The sequence below is a fragment of the Erythrolamprus reginae genome, chromosome 1, assembly GCF_031021105.1.
Source record: "Erythrolamprus reginae isolate rEryReg1 chromosome 1, rEryReg1.hap1, whole genome shotgun sequence".
Classification (NCBI taxonomy): Eukaryota; Metazoa; Chordata; class Lepidosauria; order Squamata; family Dipsadidae; genus Erythrolamprus; species Erythrolamprus reginae.
Genome location: NC_091950.1, coordinates 299,564,300 through 299,588,930, shown reverse-complemented (window position 1 = coordinate 299,588,930; position 24,631 = coordinate 299,564,300). Strand labels below are relative to the sequence as shown.

The 24,631-nt window shown below is 36.0% G+C and overlaps 1 protein-coding gene across 13 annotated transcripts in view; it reads left to right on the top strand.

The window, feature by feature from the left end:
* Positions 1–24,631, top strand: part of CDK19 (cyclin dependent kinase 19) — a 107,201-nt gene that overhangs the window by 16,141 nt on the left and 66,429 nt on the right. For all 13 annotated transcript variants that reach the window (XR_011557405.1, XM_070733338.1, XM_070733340.1 and 10 more), the window contains 2 exons: positions 7,370–7,445; positions 23,750–23,860. Coding sequence is in view for 12 of the 13 variants with exons in the window: in XM_070733338.1 (XP_070589439.1) it covers positions 7,370–7,445; positions 23,750–23,860 (187 nt within the window). In the remaining variant the exon portion in view is untranslated. The remainder of the gene's footprint in view (positions 1–7,369; positions 7,446–23,749; positions 23,861–24,631) is intronic.

Below are 24,631 nucleotides of genomic sequence, written 5' to 3'. Positions count from 1 at the left end.
AACCCTCTATTTATTGCAGTGTGAGATTTGATAGAGAACTTTGATGATCATCTCTTTTACATTATCCTTGAACTGAGATATTTGAGACTTCTTTGCTTTACATAAACTCATCAGGAACAAATGGAAATAAATATTCTTTTCCTCAATGATAATGTTTTAGTTCCCATAACTGCTAAGGGTCTGCTTCTTTCGCAGTAATTGCAATTAAAGATTGATATGACTCAGACTACGTAAAGAAATTTAGCAATAGCAATTGCACTTAGACTTAAATACCGCTTTATAGTGCTTTATAGCCCTCTCTAAGCCTTTATAGCCCTCTCTAAGCAGAGTCAGCATATTGCCCCCAACAATTTGGCTCCTCATTTTACTCACCGTGGAAGGATATAGGACTGAGTCAACCTTGAGCCTAGTGAGATTTGAACTCCCAAATTGCAGTCAACTTGCAGTCAGCAAAAATAGTCGGCAGTCCTGCACCACTGCTGCTCTTTGTGGACAATAATAAAGAATGGCTGTTTATGGTAGTGTTTGAACTGGGCCATTTTAAGGCTGCTTGTAACTTGGTGTCATTATTGGATGAGTATCATTCATGTGTAAGAAAAATGATAAATAATTATGCAGGGCAGAACATAGTATAGTTGCATGTAGAATATCACTGCATATACACAGTTGGTTTGTGATTTCCTGAGTTAAAGGAGAACTATAAACATAAATGTGCTTTATTCCCTTTGGAACAAATCCAGGGAACTTATCTTTTATGGTGATCAGGCATGCCTAACCTCTTGTGTCTTGCTGCTGAAATGTACCCTCTGTGCCTAAGTATGCAAAGCATATGAAAAAAAATCTACTCACAGAATTGCAAAATAAAGATGATTCTTATGCAGTTTCAGTTCTGTTAAGAATTTTTACTGCTCCATACTGTGTAACAATTTTCAGTGCGTGTTATATACCTGCAAGAAGGCTGAAGTCATTGGTTGTAGGAATTCCTTTTCCTGACAAGAATAGAATTGGCTTCAGAGGTGGCACTCTCAGCAGGAAATTATTTTAGGATTGCAATAATAGCATGTCACTGAACAGCCTTATTAGAAGTTTAGAAGAACTGAGTATAAACCAGAGGTTCTTTTAGATGAATTCCCTGCCCTTAAGCCAGGCTCCCCCAGACCCCTTTTTTTCTTTTAACTTTCATAATCCATATTGTGTAATGTTCTGCAGGACAGCACTTTTGAATATCATATCAAGTTACATGCACTCAGATAACACAATTTAACCCAGAAAAGGCAAATAAATTGTTATTACCTGAGCTGGACTGGGAACTGTGTTATTTCAAATAAATGTTATCAAAATCTATTGTTTTCTAGTGAAATGGGTTGTGGGATTGAGTGCTATAATGTGAGAAGGCAATAACCTGGATTGCGATAACCCACAGATCTGGTTTCTTATCTCCGCAACCCTAGTCGACAATGTTGTAGTTTTGAAGCACCTTTGGGATATCATTTGTTCAAATTGATACAACCTGGGTAAAATGAAGATCCTAATATGTGATCCTGACACTGATTTGGGGACTTTGTTTTCACTTAAGGTTTATTACAGATTTACTTTAAACTATCTTACTTTTGTCTAGATCAGTGTTTCCCAACCTTGGCAACTTGAAGATATTTGGACTTCAACTCCCAGAATTCCCCAGCCAGCATCTGCTGGCTGGGGAATTCTGTGAGTTGAAGTCCAAATATCTTCAAGTTGCCAAGGTTGGGAAACACTGGTCTAGATGGTCACGCTAGCATAACTTTTTGGTTAATGAAGCTAATCTTCTGTTCCAACCTCTAAAAACAAATCCTTTCATTCTTAGGTTAAAGTATGCTGGAAATTAGAGTTCTGTCAAAAGAAGCTTTCTTAGTTTGTTGACAGATCATTTCCATTTTTAACATTCTACAGATAAAGAGGAGGGGTGGAGTGATTCTTTTTCATTGATTTTAATATGAGAAAATAAGATGAAACCTGAGGGATAGAAAAAAGTAGTAAAAATAGTTGCAAAGAATAGTTTCCTATTTAATCACCTTAACAAATAGATTGATGTAACAATGATCAGTGTCCCTGCCTATTTGCCGTGTCTTCTCCCCAACTTACAACTGTGCAAGAACATCCAGGGCAAGAAATTTGTGGGCTTAACAAGGCATCAAATAGAACAGTCATTTAAATAAATAGGCATATTCAGCAAAAAAATCTCCCAGTTACAAAATATAACATTTTGCTTATAACACAGTCTATTACTTATAATCTGTGTGCAATTTCTCTGAGTGGAGCAAGGTACTTCCCCCCAAATAAAACCATGATTCTGTGGATAACCATCATAATAAATTATACTTGATTTTGCTAATAGTTTTGCCACCTGCAATTTAATCAAATGCTTAACAAAAATTAAAATCTGTATTTAAAATTCTGTTTAAATTCTAAAATATTTTTCTGTGAGGGTAGATTCCTGTAAAAGAACAATGTCTTTTTAGATTCGGTGTCCCTCCTGCCTAGTAAAAACTTCCCAGATGGTGACTTCTAAGTGGGTCCAGACAGCATCAACACCAGTCAAGGAGGCTGTGGTCTGTCCCTTCTTAATAAAACATCGTTGGGCCTTACCTACCTGGCCAATTTTTTCCAGTCTTTCACCTTCCTTTTTTGGAGAAATGTATTATAGCTTCAGAGAGCCCTGGACAAAATTGATTATCTGGATCCATTTCAGTCCCATTTCAGGCCTCATTATGAGGCAGAAGCAGCACTGATTGCACTTGTAGAGGATCTCTAGCAAGGACAGAATGGGGATTAATGCATCCATCCTCTCACTCCTTGACAACTCAAAGGCTTTTGATATATTGACCATTGTATCCTTTTCGGCCATGGCGGGATTTGGGCTGGTCTTGTATTGATTAGGCTTCTTTGTCCAAGGCCGGTCCCAACCAGTGTTAAGGATGACTCTGAGGTTCATCCTAAGGCCTCTCTCTTGTGGTAGGCCACAGGGCTTGGTACACTTTCTGCTCCTTTTTAACATCTACATGAAGCTGCTGGGTGAGATCATCTGACCCCGCAGGAATGAGGAATTTTGAGGTTATCACCTTTAAAGCCATTCATGGCATGGAACCAGATTATCAGAGGGAATGTCTTACCCAATGTGATTGGCCTGCCCCTCTCATTCCACCAAAAGAGTCTTGTTGCGGTCAAGGAATTTGACTAACACCATTTAAGAGAAGAGCCATTTCCATTGCAGCCCCTGCCCTCTGGAACATCTTGTGGCCAAAGATGAGATCTGCCACTATAATTTTTGCCTTCTAGACGATCATTTGGATCTGCCAGTTGGCTTAGGGCGCTGATAGGGATATGCTATACTGGAAGTAGTTGGTGGAGTGATAAGCATGAGCTCACTCTTGTACCATTCGTGCTCTTGATTTTTAATCTTTACTTCATTATTGTTAATTTTAATGCTTTTATATTTATGATTTTATGGCACTGTGAGTCACTCATAGTCACTTTCGGTAGTGAGATGGATAGCATATAAATTTAATAATAAACAAATAAAATCAATTTGCTTTTTTATTATTATCCCTAAATTGCTGCAAGGAGGCAAATTGCTAGGAGGCAAAGGCTGAAGGATGGAGGCTGGCAACATTCACTCTATAAGACACCCAGACATTTCCACCTGGACATTTCCATTTGGCTGTGTTTGAGTCTTATGGTATGAAAAATACAGTACGTATTTGTCACAGACAAATGAATATTGTAAATGGAATTCTATAAAATTACAAGAAATATTAGTAATATTAGATTTTGTATCCCCAAACTGATTTCTAACTAGACCAGAAAATTAGACTTTGAGGTAAAAGCTGATTGCAAAGATAAAATTTGCTAGATATTTTAACAACTATTGATCTTCTAGACCAGATGATAAAAAAAAAGAATGTAACCTTTTCTTTTAGAAAAATATTGTTCTGGTTACGAGAGAACTTCAGGAGAGAAGAGAGATTATTTTACATTGTATTTTATAAACATCATTACATATTTCTCTAAAATGTTTGGGAATAATTGGCTTTAAACAATGCTTCTGGAATATTATTTCAAAAATATGCTAGTGTGCAGATATAATGAGGTAACTTTTGTTTAGACACCACAATTAGGACCAGAAACTCAGTTGTTAAGTGAAGGTGTGTCTAAGTGTGTTTATGATCGTTCTTCAGCTTTAATTTGCTTCATAGATCTGTGAGAGTCATAAATACAAGGCTTGATTGTAAAATTATTTTTTCATCGTCTTCATTATTCCAAACAGTCATTAAATGAAGCAGTTGCTAAACAGGAACTACTTGTACTGACATTTTACCTTAATATCTAATCATTGGTACATTTTTGTATGTGTCCCAATGCAATTTGGTTGTCTTCTTTAAAGAGTGCATGCAAACATATGGGTGGTACATTTATTTTTAATTAGACATTTGTTTGCCTCCAGCTTATCAGCTATATAAAAACCATAAGACTTGCCTCCGGCCAAGTTCATTTCAAAACTAAAAGGGAAAAAGATGTCTGAAGTCAGCATTTGTTCTGACAATCTTCACCTTTTCTTAGATTCTAGGCATCATAGCCATGTTTGCAGAGCTAAAGCAAAAGTCAACAAACTCCTTATGGATCTTGAAAGATGAATACCATCCTGCATTGGTCACAAGATCAATTTTTTGAAAATATGAAGATGTGGTTAGACAGATTTTTTTTTGGAGATAGGAGCTGAACATTTTCACAAAGTTGCTTTCTTATCAAATCTAAACTTTCTTGATACATTAATGTCACAACATATATGAAAGTATATAACATCATAATGCTTGGTTCAGTGTTTAAATTAAACAATGTAAAACCTTTTTAGAAATATAAGATATATCTGCTATATTCTCTTATAAAGTGTTTTATAGACTAACAAAATTACAGTAGTCCCTCGCTATACCGCGCTTCACCTACTGCGGCTTCACTTCATCGCAGGTTTCTGAGGAAGCCGATCGGCAGATTTAAACAGCCCGCTGAACTTGATCGGCAGGTTTTTCAAAAAAAATAAATAAATCTAAAATTGTAAATACTGTATTTAAATACTCTATCTAAAATAAATACTGTGTGGGAAGGGTTTATAAACACTTAAAACAATGAAAACTTACCAAACAATTACAATATAAATACTTAAATAAGTACAGTACTATCAGGCGATAAATTCCCCATCGCGGATTTCACCTATCGCGGCCAGGTCTGGAACGTAACACCAGCGATAGGTGAGGGACTACTGTAATATGAGGCTTGGGTTTTGATTGGTATTAAATCAATACAAATATTCTATGATCAAAATCACTGTTCCTAATAAAGATAATATGAAATGTACACACATGCTCACCATTTGTGGTTATAGATCTTATGGTTAAGCCAAATGAAATAACTATTTTAAGTTGCTTTATATGGGGATATATAGTACATTTTTAACAGAATAAAGATAATATGCTGGTACCAGGAAAACCTTTGGCATACTCAAGTTCCCAAAGCCTGATTCATGTGTTGATAATTCAGCATAGGAATAAAGTTTTAAAAGTTGGTGTTGAGGTTAAATAAGGTAATATTTAAACTGCAGATACACATTATATTAAAATGTATCTCTGAGAATGTTACATATACCAATACACATATGTTAATGGCAGCTATATTATATATTAATTAAATTTAGAAATCTAATACTATCTTACTAGGAGCCAGCTGGAAAATGAGTACAATTTTTTAAAAAATCACTGTTTTTGAACTAACAGGTTGAATTGAATTTACCATATGTAAAATCAGTGACCGAGTAGAATAATATTTTGGAGTACTGTACAGAATTTGGTCATTGTGTCATCATTGTATTCTTGCAGAATACATGAGCCTTTTAGGGGGCAATTTAATTTAATCTGTGTGATATGTATAGTTGTTTTTTGTTAAACAAGAATCACTTGTATTAGTCTTGCTATTTGATTTTCAAATAATGAATCTATAAGATGTATGATTGCTTTTATATTAAGGGTTTTAAATTCTTTTAACTATTGAATTTGTACTGTTTTTATTATTGTGAGCCGCCTCGAGTCTTCGGAGAGGGGCGGCGTACAAATATAATTAATAATAATAATAATAATAATAATAATAATAATAATAATAATTTTAAAATTACATAAGATTTATTTATGGTGGAAAAATTAGCAAACAAGATTTTATGGTATAGATTTAAAATATGTGTGTATGAGAGATCCTCCAAACAATTTAAAAAAAAATTAATACATGTCAGTTTCCATAGATTTTGAATATCAGTTATGCTTGAAATTATGTCATTATGCATATTGAATTTTTATGCATCTTTAATTGAAAATAAATTTACCATTAAATTTTACTAGACTTTCTACATTCTCGTCACTGCTCCTAAAAAGCTCCTAAAAAGCACTCGTTAGAAAAATTAACAATTAACAATGCATTAAACAATTTACAATTAACAATTCATTAAAACAATTAAAGAAAAAGGGATGCATTTTACTATTTCTCTAAGTATTAGGGGAGTAAATGTACATAGAAAGTGGAACACTATTGTACCAAGTTTTTTATCTGACTTAAAATTTTGTACTTTGATTCTGCTTTGCACTATATCATAGGTATGGATCTGTCTTATCATCTGTTTGGTATCTGTTTTTTTAATTAATGATGCTAGTAACAAATTTCTAGATGTAGAAGTCTTGCATTAGAATAATTAGATAGACAATAGCTGTAACAGCATCAGTTAAAAAAATAAAAAAAATGATTTCACTCTGTAGTGAACCAAAGCTGATATAAAGACGAACATCCAACAATTGAAAGAACCTGTGTTTGAGAAGGTAGCATAAAGAGCACTTGCCTATAGGGTTACCAAGAGTCAGACACAACTAAATGGTTAAAACAACCTGTTATAAGCAAGCTGTTTTGTTATGTCTCTGGGTGCTGATAGAGTGCTGCTAATTGCCACTCTCTTGACAATGTTGTCTTATTCAGGGCAACTATTCTTTCTTACACTTAGTTTTGCTCCATCCATCATCATTGTGTTTTCCCACATCTTTAATTAGGAAGGTATTTTGAAAATTTAACACTTGAAAATCAGGTATTCTCATCAGATCACAATGTCCACTTTATTGTTTTTGCCTATCTAACAGCTGCCTCTCAAAGTGATAATTGGTTATGGAAAAACAGGATGAATCAGTAACTGCACTGTACATCAATTAGTCTGTTTTAAGACAGTAGAGATTAAGTGTGCAAGTCCTGTTATATATTTCAAGTGTTAATAAGTCCTGTAAAATCCTTTTTTTTTTTTTTTTTGCAGAAAAGACGAAAAGGAATATGCACTGAAACAGATTGAAGGCACAGGAATATCCATGTCGGCATGTAGAGAAATAGCAGTAAGTGAACACGAAACTACTCAACTCTTTCTACAATTAACAGCATGGGGATAATCCAACTAGTTTGTATCAAAGGAAGGATGTAGTGCAGCGCATTCTGCTTTCAGTGCAGAAAGTCCCATCTGCAGCCCTTGGCATTTAATCGAGAAATCGCTAGGCTAGTTGGAGCAACAATCCAAATTAATATGTAAGACAGCTTCCTCTGTTCACATTTCAGCAAAGGAGAGACTTAGTTTCTCCATTATAAACTATGATATACACTCCAATGCTGCTCTAGACCAGTGTTTTTCAACCAGTGTGCCGTGGCACACTAGTGTGCCGCGAGACATGGTCAGGTGTGCCGTGAAGCTCAGAGAGATAAAGAAAACAAGAGAAAGAGAGAAAGAAAGAGCAAGAGAGAAAAAGAAAACGAGAGAAAGCAAGCAAGAGAGAGAAAGAAAGAAAGACAGAAAGAGAACAAGAGAGAAAGAAAGCAAGAGAGAGAGCAAGAGAGAGAGAGAAAGAAAGCAAGAGAGAGAGAGAGAAAGAGAGGGAGGGAAGGTGGGAGAGAGAAAGACATAGAGGGAAGTAGGGAGGGAGAGAGAAAGAGAGCAAAAAAGAGGAAAGAAGCAAGAGAGAAAGAGGGATGGAGAGAGAGAGAAAAAAAAAGAGGGAGAGAGAAATACTGTAGAGCAAAAGGGAGGAATAGAGAATTTTTTTGTCCAAACTTTTTTTAGCGCCCCCCCCCCTCAATGTGCCCCATGGTTTTGTAAATGTAAAAAATGTGCCGCGGCTCAAAAAAGGTTGAAAATCACTGCTCTAGACCAATTAGGTATGTGCAGAATGGATGAAGTCAGATTGAAAGGGGAAGGAGTATTGCTGAAATCAAGCCCATCCTTTATCAACCAGTAGAACTTCTAGAGGGAAACTAGCTGAATTTTGCCATGTTAATTTTTAATTGTTCTGCTAAATGTCAGCTTTAAATGTTTCCATAAATTTGAACATACTTGATTCAAATGCCACATTTGACATCTATACCTAAGCAACAGTATATTTTAAACTCATATTTAAAAGGTACCATACATACAGTAATCTACATTTTAAATATATTTAAAAATAATTAGATTAATTCAAATTTTAATTTTTAATAGAAAATATTATTAATGTCCTAATTGCTGTACTATTAATTTACTACTTTTCTATTTTTTTTAATGAGATTTTACTTCTTGGTATATTTCAGAAATGTGTAGGATACGATATTTAAGTAAACTAAAGAAATGAAAATAATATAACATGGATCTGATTTAGAAATGTAGTGGTTTCATTTTCCAGAAAACTTGCAGTATACTATCTGCTTACTAAGTACCGGTAATTGTAATACATATAATTAACTTCTATAACCCCTAATTAATGGAACATATAAGTGTCTGTTAAATCAATAAATGATGTAATTTACATAATTTGCATATTTTAATTGTTTGTGTAACTCATTACACAAATGTTGTAAATTGATAAATGATACAACGTTCATAAAATGTCTGGATTATTCTGAACACAAACTATTAAATGAGAAGTTCTGAACACAAACTGTTAAATCAGAAGTCTTCTAAATCAAGGATTTACAGTTTAGGAGTACAGCTTTATTTGCGCCACTTGATTATTTGCAATTGAGTGTATTAACATCTAGTGCATTTAATGGGGTGAAAATGCTCTGTAATATTAAGTCTGTGACAAATACTGTATTTTTCATACCATAAGACTCACACACAGCCAAAAAAGTGGGTGGAAATGTCTGGGTGTCTTATAGAGTGAATGTTGCCAGCCTCCATCCTTCAGCCTCTGCCTCCTAGCAATTTGCCTCCTTGCAACAAACAGCAAACAGCCTGGTCAATTTCAATACATCCTGATTTAGCATGAGCAGCTGATTGGCAGTTGGATTAGCCTCCTGGAATACCACTCATCAGCTGTTCTAGACTGCAGAGTTTGCTGTCGCTACCCATTGCATTCACCTATCATCATCTCTGCTCATCCCATTTTCGGCCTCAGCACATTACATTTTCAGCCTGTTCCAGACACCTAGGATCAGCAGCGATTGGTGGTGGTGTTCCCTGCTGCCTGGAATGGGCCAAAAATGGGATGCGCAGAGGCCAAAATTGGGTCGAAACCAGGATGCAAAGAGGCTGAAAACGAGGCATGCGGAGGCTGAAAATGGGGTGAGCGAAGACGGCGATATGCAGCGGAAATGAGCGGCGGCGATCACTGCAGCCTGGAACAGCTGATTGGCTATATTCCGGGAGGCCAATCTAGCTGCCAATTAGCTGTTTGTGCTAAATCAGGTTGTTCTGAAGCTGACCAGACTATAGGCTGTTTGCTGCAAGGAGGCAAATTGCTGGGAGGCTGAGGCAGATTTTTTTTCTTGTTTTCCTCCCCAAAAGCTAGGGGTGTCTTATGGTCTGGAGGATCTTATAGTGCAAAAAATATGGTACGTTACACATGTATATAACTTTCTGATACAGTATTTGGTTAGTCTGTTGAATCAGTCCAACAGATAGAATAGACAATGAATCTTTAATACTATTAATATTTTACTTTAATATTATTGCATTAGCATTTGTGGACCTGATTTCATTTCAGCAAAATCTCTTTCTATATGATTGTTGTGTTAACCAGTCCTAAGAATTTATTTCATAAAACATGAAATGGTATACAAATAACCTTTTCTAGGATTTATAGAATTGTGGGGATAGTTTGATTAGTTCTATTTCATCCTAACGTATTCCATATGTTACAATCTGGAAAGTGCCAGTTTGAAGAAGCCATTACTGTACACAGCAAAACTATGGATTGCTGTTTCATGACAGCAATCCATAGAAAATATGGACTTTATGAGATATATTTTTAAGAAATAGGGAAGGTTGTATAATTATGTTACATAATATCAGGATGGTTGTCTGTCTTATCCAATCAATCAGTTATACTGTATATGGCTGCCCAATCACTAAGTGATGATAGTGGCTGACAGTTTAAAACATCAAAAAAATTATATCCCCCAAAGTGTCAAAGAAATGAATATAGCACTGGAAACAATCATTCACATAACTCAACCAACATATATTGATGACTCGTTTTACAGCCTCATGGCTTGAGGAAGGAGCCAAATCTTCAGAGGCTTGATAAAGGCCAGCTAAGTTGGAACCATCTAAATCTCAAGGGGAATGCTACTTTTATAGGGTGATATATGGCAACACTAAGGTAGAATATATACATAACTACACATGCTTCTGTCTCTTGAACCATCTGTAGCTTCTGACCTTCAGCCACAGTCCTATGTAGAGTACATTACAAATGCATGAGTGACTTTGAGCCAGGGCCTCTGATTCAGGATCAGGCACAACTGGTACAGAAGATTTATGCAAAGGCTGTTCTAGCCCCAGGTAAGAGCCATAAATACAACAGGGTTCACTAATTGCAAACCACTTCCAACCAGGTAGGCCAGTCTTACTCAGAACTAAAGATCTCCTGCTTCAGGTAGTCTCAGCATCCACAGCCACTCTGTCTTGCTAAGATTGTGCTTCAGCCTATGTCCATTCAGAGTCCCACAATTGAGCATGTATAACTTGGTGTCTTTGGCATGGCCTGTCCTACAGCACCTTTCCAAGTAAACCCTTAAAACTAGATCTCCCTGCACCACAACCAATACTGACTGTAACCAGTCCTGCAGGACATGTAAGAATACTATGCCTGCCACCCCCAGCCTTTTGAGTCAGTTCAGAAGAATATCAGGATTGATTCTTTAGAAAGCTATCAAGAGATAAGAAAGGTCCAAGATGGATGGAACGTACCACTCTCATCTCTTTTCGGTCATAATAATAAAGAATAAAGTCATCAATAAATAATGTGTACAGAGTATATTCTACTGAGGCCTGAAACCTGATGAGAACTCACATAATCCCTTTCTTTCAAGGCCCTCTGAAACTACAGCTTGAGTACAAAAAAAAACAAACGGAGGAGATTGGACACTGGACAAAGATTGGGAAGCTCCATCACCAGCTCTTCTATGGCATCTAGTAGCTGCTTTAGCAGCATTCTTCCATCAGTTCCCTAGAGGCCAGCTTCACAAACTGGGTTCACATCCAGCTACCTTTAGAGCAGCCTTTCTGAAAGTCACAATAGCCGCTCCACCATCACTACTTTGGGTTTATAGCTGGTGCAACACTTGATACATAGGTGGGCACATCTCCAAAAGGCTACATATCCCCCAGTGTTTATCTGTGTTCTGATTATAGAATTCTTTACTGGCCAACTGTGATTGGACACCCAAGGAATTTGTCTTTGATATATATGCTCTCAGTGTACATAAGGATAATGAAATACATTTATAGAAACATAGAAACATAGAAGGCTGACGGCAGAAAAAGACCTCATGGTCCATCTAGTCTGCCCTTATACTATTTCCTGTATTTTATCTTACAATGGATATATGTTTATCCCAGGCATGTTTAAATTCAGTTACTGTGGATTTACCAACCACATCTGCTGGAAGTTTGTTCCAAGGATCTACTACTCTTTCAGTGAAATAATATTTTCTCATGTTGCCTTTGATCTTTATCTTTATCTTTATTCTTTATCAAGAATAAAAAGTGATAGTGATAGTCAAGGTTACTAATAAGCTATCAAATCGTACTAGGAAACAAATAAAAACAATATAATTAAAAGATACTAGCAACATAATTATAGTAATAAGTGGGAAGAATTAGATACTAGTAAGGAAGAGAATACTAGTAATACATTCTTAGTAAATTATTTGAAAGTGTTGAGGGAATCAATTATTAAGCCGAGTGATGACATTTGGGGGGAAAAACTGTCTTTGTGTCCAGTTGTTCTGGTGTACAGTGCCCTATAGCATATTATACTTGCCAAGTCAGTCCTCTCATCTTTGATCTTGGATGAGAAGAGACTTATTACAGGCTAACCTACAGAGCATCCATTTAAGTGGTTTAAGAAGTTGGCTTAGAAATAAAAGCAATTGTGAATTCTGCACCTAACTTGATACGAAAGCTGGCTGGATGACTTTGGACTAGTCACTCTCAGTCCAACACATCTCACAGGATTGTTGATGTGAGGAAAATAGGAGGCAGAAGAGTTAGGCATGTTACCACCTTGACTTAACCAAATACATATTTTAAAAGGTTGTGATAAAAATAAACAATAAAAACAAGGTAGTTTTAAGCAGCATCAGCAACAAATAGAAGGCAGGATCACCAAAAATCTTCCAGGCTCCGGGGCTCATTTGAGGAAGCTGGAGGATGGAATCTGTAGTAAACACCAAACATATCCTCCCCATTAATGGCCTGCTGCTATCTCCTGTCACATTTCCTTTGCCTACCAACATCAAAATATTCTTCTCTGTCCATCCATCCCCTCATTTGACCAAATTCCCCTTTTTGTTTCCCCTCCTCCAAGACCCTTGGTCCCATCCAGCATCATGATATTATACCTTAACCAACTGGCAATCACTGCATATTCTCAAGTTTTAAATTCCCAATTTGGTACCTTTGGTAATGTACAGTATTTCTTTTCCAATATTGTACTAAAGCTATCCTTGCTGCATTAAACAAACCTGTATCTTAGTGGACTGGGATATTTTTGATGGAATGTTTTGGAATTATGCCTGGTTAAAAAGAATAGTGATTCAATTTTAATTTTAATTTTTAAATTTCTCTGAATACTGTTATGTATTTTTTTCTAGTAATTTTTGAGTTCTTCCCATTGTTGTGTGGCAACTACTGTATTTATTTAAAATTGTGCATCAATTTTGTCATGCAACTTTTATTGTTTCTTTCTCCATGTCATATCTGAGAGAGTTTATATATGTGTCCTACTATATATGTGTCTTGTTTGTTTTATAACCATTTCAAATTCTGTCATTTTTCTTAAAAGTCCTCTCTCATTTTTAAGGTCATTTTTTATTCTTCCACCAATTTGTAAGTAAATGAACCATGGCAGGTACTATCCTTTCCCAAGTAGTTCTTGGTATTTCTTTCATGGAGTTTAAATAGACCATATCTGCATATGTATTTGAACTTTTACTTATACTTATCTCTGCCATGAAAAACATTTCAAAAGGGAATAACAGTGAGATTATAGAATGTAATATTTTTCTTGAAATGTTCCTTACATTTATGAAACTTTGTGTTATAATATGTTTTATGCATGGTTTGAGATAAGTAATTTTTTAAGTTCCTTCATTATAGCAGAAATAATTTTCAAAAATGGAAAATATCAATAGCAGATTATAGAACAGGGTTTTATCAGATTTTCAGTCAGTGGCATAGATCATGTGGAAGCACATGACTATGATGATGTTAATTTCTATAACATACAAATAAGCTATTGATATATAGTGAACATAAAAAATGAACTTTATACCAAATAATATTTCCAGTGCACGTATGGATTACGAAGATGTTAAGATGTCAATTACCATATTTTTCAGAGTATAAGATATATCATTTTCCTCCCTAAAAGAGGCTGAAAATTCGGGTGCATCTTATATTCTGAATGTAGCTTTTTTGGAGCTTTTGTCCAGCCCTAATAAGGTGCTAATGATTTTCCCAGCTCTTGCCCTGCAGGCTCTTTCATTGTTACCCTCTGTGAAGAATGTTTTCCAAGCCCAAAGTCTTTGCAGGCTTTTTTTCATTGCTCTACTTGCTCCGAATAATTTTCTTTCCAGCCCTAACCAGGTGCTAACAATGTTCCCAGCTCTTACCAGCTTGCAAACTCTTTCATTGTTACTCTTTTCAAATAAGGTTTTTAAAAGCCCCAATCAAGGGGTAAAATAATGTGCTGAAGCTGACCAGACTAAGGACACTAGCCAGATAAATATCTGGTAGGCAGATTTTTTTTCTCCTATTTTCCTCCCCCAAAACTAGGGTGTGTCTTATACTCTGGTGCATCTTATACTCTGAAAAATATGGTAAGTGAAGATATTATTATTATTATTATTATTATTATTATTATTATTATTAATTAGGTTTGTATTTATTAGATTTGTATGCCGCCCCTCTCCGAAGACTCCGAAGACTCGGGGCGGCTCACAAGAACAATGTTGTGGCAATTTATCCCCACACTCAGTTGTCAAAAAGTACGTCTTGAATTTCCTGAGTATAAGAGGTTTGGGAGGAGGCCCTGTCTACTCCTCAAGTGGCACATAGTTTTCTAGCACACAGTTCTTGTTGACCCTGAGTTCCTTTTTAATTACCATAGTAGCATATTGGAAAGTTTTCTCCAGGGTGTTATTCTCTATTGTCATTCAAGCATTGCTGGCTTTGTTGCCAACTTTCCCCCCCCCCTATTATATACGAGGTTTTCTATTCTTTCTTTCATGTTCTTGGAAACACTTGGCCAAGTCCAAAATTGCCATAGCTACAAGAGCAACCTCTTTCTATCAAATGTTTATTGGTTCTGATTAACTGGTCTGGGAGAGGGACAAGTGGTAAAACCCTACCCTTATTGCCACCCATTGATTAAAATCATTCCTTGCCTTTTTGAGCAGGTTTCTTTACAGCAGTTATTGACATTCTGGTCTCTTTGAGGTTACCAGTTAATTTTGAAAAAAAAATCTTATTTAGAATTAAGCTTGGCAGGTCCTGGCTGGATATGACATCTAGCATGTTCCATCTGACAGTATTCTGTACTTGGTCCTCAAAATCAGTTCTTGACCCAAGCTGTCATTGCATTAGACACAGACATTACATTGCTTAGCATATTTTGATGAGTATTCAAGAGGCCCAGCACCTTCACTCAGCATCAAATGATACAGACTACACTGCGTTCCTACTTCTACAAGAAATTCTGTATATTGAACTTGTTAGATGGCATGCTGACAGGAATTTCATTTTTCTCTTCCGCTTGCATAACAATGGTAACCTAATACAATACAGTGGTACCTCTACTTAAGAACTTAATTCGTTCTGTGACCAGGTTCTTAAGTAGAAAAGTTTGTAAGTAGAAGCAATTTTTCCCATAGGGATCAATGTAAAAGCAAATAATGCGTGCAAACCCATTAGGAAAGAAATAAAAGCTCGGAATTGTGAGGTGAGATGAGGGGAATCAAAAAAATCCAAAACTTTAAGGCTTAAAAAAAAGGGGGACTCTGAGGTGGCAAGGAGGAACATGTGCCTCCCATACACACGGCACGAGGCTGCCTCCCATACACTGCACCAGAGAGAGAAACCCAGAGGGAATGGCAGGAAACTGGCTGGGCCTTCGTGCCGCTCTCAAATTTCCTGGGGAATTTTTCCCGGCTCAGGTTCTTAAGTAGAAAATGGTTCTTAAGAAGAGACAAAAAAATCTTGAACACCCGGTTCTTATTTAGAAAAGTTCTTAAGTAGAGGCGTTCTTAGGTAGAGGTACCACTGTACTTGAAAATTGATTGTGCTTCAATGTGTTTAATATCATTCATGGAGTTTCCAAATCCATAGAAATTGTCCGTGGAAATGCCCCATTAAGAAGCTTGGATTATTATCAGTAGTCAGGGCTGTTTGAGTGTTTAAGAATGGATCACATCTCGGGTAGACCAGTTTATATTGATAACTACTTGTGGAAGGAATAGGGAGTTTTGAAGGACAAAAGGAAATGCTGCTAGCATGAGATAAGAAGAGCCAGATCAAGAAGCTAACTTGAGTAAGCTTCTCAGACAAGATCCTTCCTAGTTCAACTGTCAGATATGCAAGATTTTGTTACTATAACTGCTACAATAAAAGTAGTCATGTCTGGTATGGATTTAATTTCTCCATCTGGTCTACCTTGTAGAGCTGCCACTACTATAATGAGGAATTAGCTATGTGCCTATTGTTATGATTGTTCAAGTGGTTTTTGAATTCAACTACTATCCCCTTCCTGTTCTCAGTTTAGTGTCATGTAGTGACTGGTTTGTATACTGTTGTGGTTATTCTGGGAACTAATGGGTGACCGGGTGCTCTGTCTTAGGACAATGTAGAATGTAGTGAGGTCCCATCAAGCTTCCCAAGCTCTGGAAGGTTCCAGATAATTTCTGCATAAAGAAAATATCATTTATGTGAATTCATTGTCACTTGAGAAATCACAGTTATTGGCTCTAAGAAAAGTGTATGTGTACACACAGAGAGAGACTTTTACACCTTATAATGTGTAAATTTTTTGAATTGTAAGTATAACAAACAAGTGGTTTGCAGATTAAGTAAAGAGACCCTTTTATTTGTGTCAAATAACTTCTTAGGCTTCAGTTGAAAATATAATGAAGATGGAATCCTAAAATTGTGTGTGTGTGTATCCAGACTATTGTTGATTCCTGATGATTGCGTGGACTAGTTAGTGTAGTTTTCTTGGCAAGATTTCAGAAATGGTTTGCCATTGCTTTCTTCCTAAGGTGGAGAGACTGACTGACCCAATATCTTCGGAGTGGGCGGCATACAAATCTAATAAATTATTACTATTATTATTATTACCCAGCTGGCTTCATGCCTAAGACAGGACCAGAATTCTTAGTTTCCTGGTTTTTAAAGGCGTCCTCTTAATTACTACACCAAGATAACTGACTTTTCTGCTTTAATTTTCCTCAAATATTTAAAAAGTTGGTTATTTTAACTTTTAGTGAGAATTGTAAATGCTGAGGCTGGTAGAAGCTTTTTATTAGGATCCCTGACCTGAATTCTGAAAAATAAGAAAGTAAGTAAACAGTTTCTGTTCCAGGCAAAATAAAATGAAAATATAATACCAAGATGTGGTCAAGGTGATTAGGGAATCTTGAGCTTTGCAAATAATGTAACTTTTTTTTTTCTATATTCAAGGAAATGCATTGCAGTAGTCTGAAATAACTGTCAAATGCCTAAAATCAAAATTGCCTGAGTATTTAACCAATTTGGGAGTTTTGAAATGGGCCATATACCCTAAAAGAAGGCACAGTATAACGCAGCAGTGAGGAGACCTTCTCCACTAGTGGATAATCATTGGTCATAAAGAATTAAAACCTTGGTGTTTGGGAATGGTTATTTATTTGATTTTGTTAAAAGGGGGCATCCCCCTGAAATGCCTTCCTAGATAGGGCATGTTTGGTGGTAGTTCCATATGAGATAAAATAAACCATCTCTTGTTGAGAAAGCACAACTTCTGGCCATTAACTTTTGTAGACTAGACTAGTGCTTTAGCTAGAGTAGAAAAATGTATCAATGTGAAATGTTGCTTAGAATTCTTACTCCTTAAACTTTCACACATGTTCATTATATCTTGTGCATCCAAATACAGTACATGGATTCAATTTAGCAACAAACAAATTGGGGGAATTGAAACATCTCCCCCTTGCCCATGTAGTTTTGGTCTATGATTGATTGTGTGCTTGTTTTTTTATATATATTGGGGTTGCTTTTATGGACTTTTTAAGTTAAAATTGTAATTTAGATTGCTAAATATTAGATTTGTTACTATGTACTGTTTTTGCCATTGTTGTAAGCCGCCCCGAGTCTGTGGAGAGGGGCGGCATATAAATCCAATAAATATAATCTAATCTAAATGTTGACTTTATTAATTAATTAATTAATTAAATGTTTATGCTGCCCTATAAGTATTAATCTAGGAATACATGATGTATTTGGACCGGGAGTCACTGCTCACAGTCACTCATGCCCTCATCACCTCGAGGTTCGACTACTGTAACGCTCTCTACATGGGGCTACCTTTGAAAAGTGTTCGGAAACTTCAGCGTGCAGAATGCAGCTGCGAGAGCAATCATGGGCTTTCCTAAATATGCCCATGTCACACCAACATTCCGCAGTCTGCATTGGTTGCCGATCAGTTTCCGGTCACAATTCAAAGTGTTGGTTATGACCTTTAAAGCCCTTCATGGCATCGGACCAGAATATCTCCGAGACCGCCTTCTGCCGCACGAATCCCAGCGGCCAGTTAGGTCCCACAGAGTGGGTCTTCTCCGGGTCCCGTCAACGAAACAATGCCACTTGGCGGGACCCAGGAGAAGAGCCTTCTCTGTGGTGGCCCCGGCCCTCTGGAACCAACTCCCCCCAGAGATTAGAACTGCCCCTACCCTCCTTGCCTTTCGTAAGCTACTCAAAACCCACCTCTGCCGCCAGGCATGGGGGAATTAAGACTTCTTCTCCCCCTAGGCTGATACAACTGTATGTATGGTATGTTTGTACGTATGCTGGTTTTATACATTAAGGAGTTTTAAGTTAGTTTTTAGTATTGGATTTTTACTGTATATTGTTCATGTATATTGTTCATGACTGTTGTTAGCCGCCCCGAGTTTTCGGAGAGGGGCGGCATATAAATCCAATAAATTGAATTGAATTGAATTGAATTAATCTTTGGACTAGAAATACATTATTTGGGGATATGATATATAACTGCACCATCCATCTATATCAATAGAGGTTGTTAGAAACTTATTTCTAATCTTTCTGAGACTACATAGAATAAAAGACACAATGCTAATTGTTTCATTTCCTTTATTTTAGGCATAGTATAATCCTTTTTAAAAAATCACTTGCAATGCTTTTGTTTAAGAAGAATGCTGTTTAGCAGTGCCAGAATGTTTTCAAAAGTGAAATTATTTATAGAACAATTGCTTTTCAAAATGCTTATTACCAAATGAGGGTGTTACGTGACATGAGCAATTGTGGCCAAAAGAGCCTTCTCTCAGAAACAATACACAAAGAAATAAAAACCAATTTTTTATTATATAGTCTGTGAGTTTCAAATCCTAAATATTGTTTGCTCCTCTTGGCAGTGGATAGCTATTCTTAATCGGTAGGACAATTTGTCTTATTAATTCTGATATTGAGATTCTGGTTTGACAGCTAGATATGCAACTGCATAACTTAGCATCCTTAATATCCAAGGGTTTTTTTTTAGAAAAGAATGGCAGTAATTAGTGGTTTTACAAAATAGTCTTGTACCTCCAATAACCTCAAAAACAAAGCTGTGAAAAGAGTACATATGATTTTGGGATAAATCGTTCATCTCTTTAGACACCTACAAATTAGGTTTTTAGAAGCTGCATCGATTGCTAGGTACATTTTAACTACATTTTTACAAATCTTATAAAGTGTCTATTGTATTTCCATATTCCAGGAGAGGAAGTTAGCAAAGTTGTTTCCCAGATTATCCCTCTGCAAGTTTTTCTGCTGTTAAAATTGTGCATCTCTCTGTGTCATTAAGTTAACTAGGCAGGTGGAAATGGCCTTTCCTCCCCAGACTCTGTTATATCATCTGGATTTTGCTTCTAAGAGTTGCCTAGGTGAAATGGAAGTGAAGCTGCTTGCAGCAGCTCATTTTCCTTTGCACTATGCTTTGTGACTTGGTGACTAGCATAGTAAGATTGAAGCCAACACAAGATTCCCACAAGCAGATTTATTTATTTATTCGATTATTTATGCCGCCCTTCTCCTTAGACTCAGGGCAGCTTACAACATGTTAGCAATAGCCCTTTTAAACAGAGCCAGCATATTGCCCCCACAATCCGGGTCCTCATTTTACCCATCTCGGAAGGATGGAAGGCTGTGTCAACCTTGAGTCGGAGATGAGATTTGAACCGCTGACGGTTCTTATTGTAGAGAAGGGTTATGGGATTTAAACAAGGCCATAAAATAAAAGATCAATATAATAATTTACTTAATATGCAGGCATTTATGTATTTTAATTTTGTAAGTAACAAAATAAATAAAATAATTGTTATCACTGTTATATTCAAAGAGGGTCTATCTTTAATCTTTGCTTTTCATTCCCTTTTAATACCCCAGCAAAATCAATAACCTAAAAAGCAAAATGTAGTTACAATTTCTCTGATTTAAAAATAGCTTCTGGCTATTAACCAACTACAAATCTATGTCAAATAGATAAAACTCTGAGATTTTTAATACTTCTATGACAAAGATTTATTCTCTCTATATATATAGTTTCCCCTTATATGAGAATCTGCTGCTTCACTGCTGTATTTTTTGTTATTGCAAATTATTCATGAACTTTCACAGCAATACATTTCTATTGTAAATTATGTGGAAATTCTGTTACAAAGATACTCTCAAAGGTTTACATCCAACGATTATGGAAACAGACACGGTGGTGCAGCAGGTAGAGTGCTGTACTGCAGGCCACTAAAGCTGACTGTAGATCTGCAGGTCAGCGGTTCAAATCTCATCATCGGCTCAAGGTTGACACAACCTTCCATCCTTCCGAGGTGGGTAAAGTGACGACCCGGATTGTGGGGGCAATATGCTGGCTCTGTTTAAAAGGGCTATTGCTAACATGTTGTAAGCCACCCTGAGTCTAAGGAGAAGGGCGGCATAAAATAAATAAATAAATAAATACTTATAATGGCATACCTAGTATATAAGATTTTGCAGTTTATTTTAGCATTTGGTAATTTTAGAAGATTCATGTATTAAAGGGATTCAAAATCCTTTTAGTGCATCAATGAAAAGGATAGTTTTTCATCAAGTGTTGTACTTCAAAATGTTGAATCCAATTACTTGCTTTAAATAGTAACTTAATAAAAGAAAGAGAAAATTATTGTGAAATGACTAGTTGAAAAGTAACCTTTTTGAAGTTAACACTTGACCTTGTCAAGTATAGAGTATAATGTATTTTAAGACTAATTTTCATTATTTTAATGACATATATAATTTGCTTTATGATACTGTGTTCTTAATAATCAGTGGAGCAAAAAACAGGCTGCTTATTTAATTTGTTCATTTGGCATTCCAAATATTTAAAGCTTGGTTATAGTACTGTAGTCTGAAACCTGAAACAAATATTATGGAGACAGTTTTACATTTCATGTTGAAATATTACTTCAATTTTCATGCTCATTTCTACTGAAGGGAAGAAAATACAAAATATAAACGAGTACAGGATATTTCTTGAAAAATAAAATATCTGAATCATTTATGAAAGTTACACATATAAAAAAAACCTTTCACATTTCAGTTAAGAAACCTAGATTGATTCACTGTAATAAAATTATATACAGATAATCCCCCGACTTGCATTTGTTTAGCGGCTGTTTCAAATTACAGTGGCATTTTAAAAAGTGACTTATGACTGGTTTTGTTGCTTACAAGTATTGTAACATCCCCATAGTCGTGTGATCAAAATTTGCACACTTGACAACTAGCATATATTTATGATAGTTGCACTATCACGGGGTACTCACAGCTGGCTTCTGACAAAGAAACCCGATGGGAGAAGCCAGATTCACATAAGAGCTGCAGTAATTCACTTAACAACTATAATTTTGGTTTATAATCCCTCCCTACATACATTTTATTCCCCCTCCCCCATCAAATCTCAAGGCTTGAGGAAAGCAACACACCAGGAATAATATGCCTCCCATTTTACAATTTATGCCAATGTCAACTCTGCTCGTCATGTGACATATCATTCTAGATCTAGAAAGCTTAGAACTACGACGCCTAAAACACGATCTAAGCATTGCCCACAAAATCATATGCTGCAACGTCCTGCCTGTCAATGACTACTTCAGCTTCAACTGCAACAACACAAGAGCACGCAACAAATTCAAACTTAATATTAATCGCTCCAAGCTTGACTGTAAAAAATTTGACTTTAGCAATCGAGTTGTCGAAGCGTGGTACTCATTACCGGACTCAGTAGTGTCAACCCCTAACCCCCAACATTTCTCCCTTAGACTATCCACGATTGACCTCTCCAGATTCCTAAGAGGTCAGTAAGGGGCGTACATAAGTGCACTAGCCTGCCTTTCGTCCCCTGTCCAATTGTCTCTCCTTATCGCATATATCATATATCTTTTCTTCCTTTCATATATCTTCTCCTCTACTTTTATATATTTTCTTTATATATAATACTTCATGTCTATCCTCTTCAATATGTACTGTGTATTGGACAAAATAAATAAATAAATAAAAATATCATGACTTTTTCTCCCTTTGCTAAACTGGACATGGGTGTGGCCAGCACGTGGTGCACCTAGCCCATGGGCTGCAAGTTTGATACTCTTGATTTAGGCTGTAACCACTTTCCCATGTTTTTATCCATAGAATACTCAAAAAGGCCAACTCTCATAACTTATATAACTGGGAGCTATTAAAAGATTATCCTATCTCTTGCTCTAGCCTAGCCACTTGAATCTCATCATAACTTTGGGTAGAGCCTAGCTTGTTGTCCCAAGCAGTATATTTTTGATACAACATATTTTAACTACTAGATACATGTAAATAGAAACATAGAAGTCTGACGGCAGAAAAAGACCTCATGGTCCATCTAGTCTGCCCTTATACTATTTTCTGTAATTTATCTTAGGATGGATATATGTTTATCCCAGGCATTTTTAAATTCAGTTACTGTGGATTTATCTACCACGTCTGCTGGAAGTTTGTTCCAAGGATCTACTACTCTTTCAGTAAAATAATATTTTCTCATGTTGCTTTTGATCTTTCCCCCAACTAACTCCAGATTGTGTCCCCTTGTTCTTGTGTTCACTTTCCTATTAAAAATACTTCCCTCCTGGATCTTATTTAACCCTTTAATATATTTAAATGTTTCGATCATGTCCCCCCTTTTCCTTCTGTCCTCCAGACTATACAGATTGAGTTCATTAAGTCTTTCCTGATACGTTTTATGCTTAAGACCTTCCACCATTCTTGTAGCCCGTCTTTGGACCCGTTCAATTTTGTCAATATCTTTTTGTAGGTGAGGTCTCCAGAACTGAACACAGTATTCCAAATGTGGTCTCACCAGCGCTCTATATAATGTTAAAGCAGTACAGTTTTTCATGATTACTTTACACGAACATAGGTGAAAATGACCAGGTGATGAATAAGAGAGTTTTTATAATCCTACACTATTGAACATACATTTAAAAAGGAAATAAGAATGGGATAAAAAGAGCAGCAAAGATTTCATATTTCTCTTCTTCCCATAGATAATTTTGATAGATCTCGGCAAATTGTTCTGTTTAATTATATATTAAACAGTTCTTCCATGGAAGGCTTTTGATAAACTAAGGATCCTAGTTTTCCTTGTCAATGGGAGCATTTTCTGAATAAAATAGGTCTGTATGTTTTTTGCACAGGGAGCAAAACTTGCATCCAAGTAAAGCAATTGACTTTTTAAAAATATTGTTTACTACTAAATGGAAAAACAAGCTTTTTACTTTCCTCCTTTTATGCACAGATTATTCCAGAGTTGTTGGAATCAAACAGAATAATTTTATGGACACCTCTTTCACTAATTAAAGTATTTTGTTTATTGGTACTGTATAGAAAGATTTATGTTATTTGTCTCTTTACTTGCAGCTTTTGAGAGAACTGAAGCACCCTAATGTGATTGCATTACAGAAGGTTTTCCTTTCTCATAGTGATAGAAAGGTGTGGCTGCTGTTTGATTATGCTGAACATGATTTATGGGTAAGTTCTGAAGTTCCTTTTCACTTTTTACTATAATTATGCTATGTTTTAATGGAAGTAACTGCAGTCAGAATGGATTTGAAACCTTTGCCCAATCTCACGTGTTATTTTTATATAGCTACACAAAGCATGTTAGGAAAGAAGAACCACGATGAAATCCATGCATCTGTATGGAAAAGTTGTAGAAGTGTGGCACTAGAACTGTTCTCAATTTCATTTTCCCACAGGATTTAAGAATGAAAAAAAGTGTTTTCTGTTCTCCTTGCCAAACATCAATGTCAATTTTTTCTAAAAAAAATATTTTGGAAATTCAATACGTCATTTCTTTCCTTAACTCAGTTGTTAAGAGTTGTAGGCCAATTGTATCATTATAACATGGAGTTTATAGGTTTCCACAGATATAAAAGAGAGCTAATTAATGAAAGGTAATATTATATATGCTCATAGACTAGAACACTGTAAGGATCTGCATGTGTCACACAGATCTGTGTGACATGGATCGTGTCTGTGTGTGTAGACAAGTCTTCTTTTGTCTGATGGGGAGAAATACGCACATACATTCAGATTTTAATTGCAGTGACATTAGGAATTTATTTTACTTATCAGAACTAAATGAAGCTCACAGTTCTTTTCATAAATTTTGAATTTTCTTCAATTGAACTGGTGTATACATTAAAGACTCCAGCCATGACTAATATCCTTTAAGTCTCTTGTAAAACATTTGGTGCTAGCCTTTCCCACGCACCATCTTCTCCCAGCCACTGATATTTC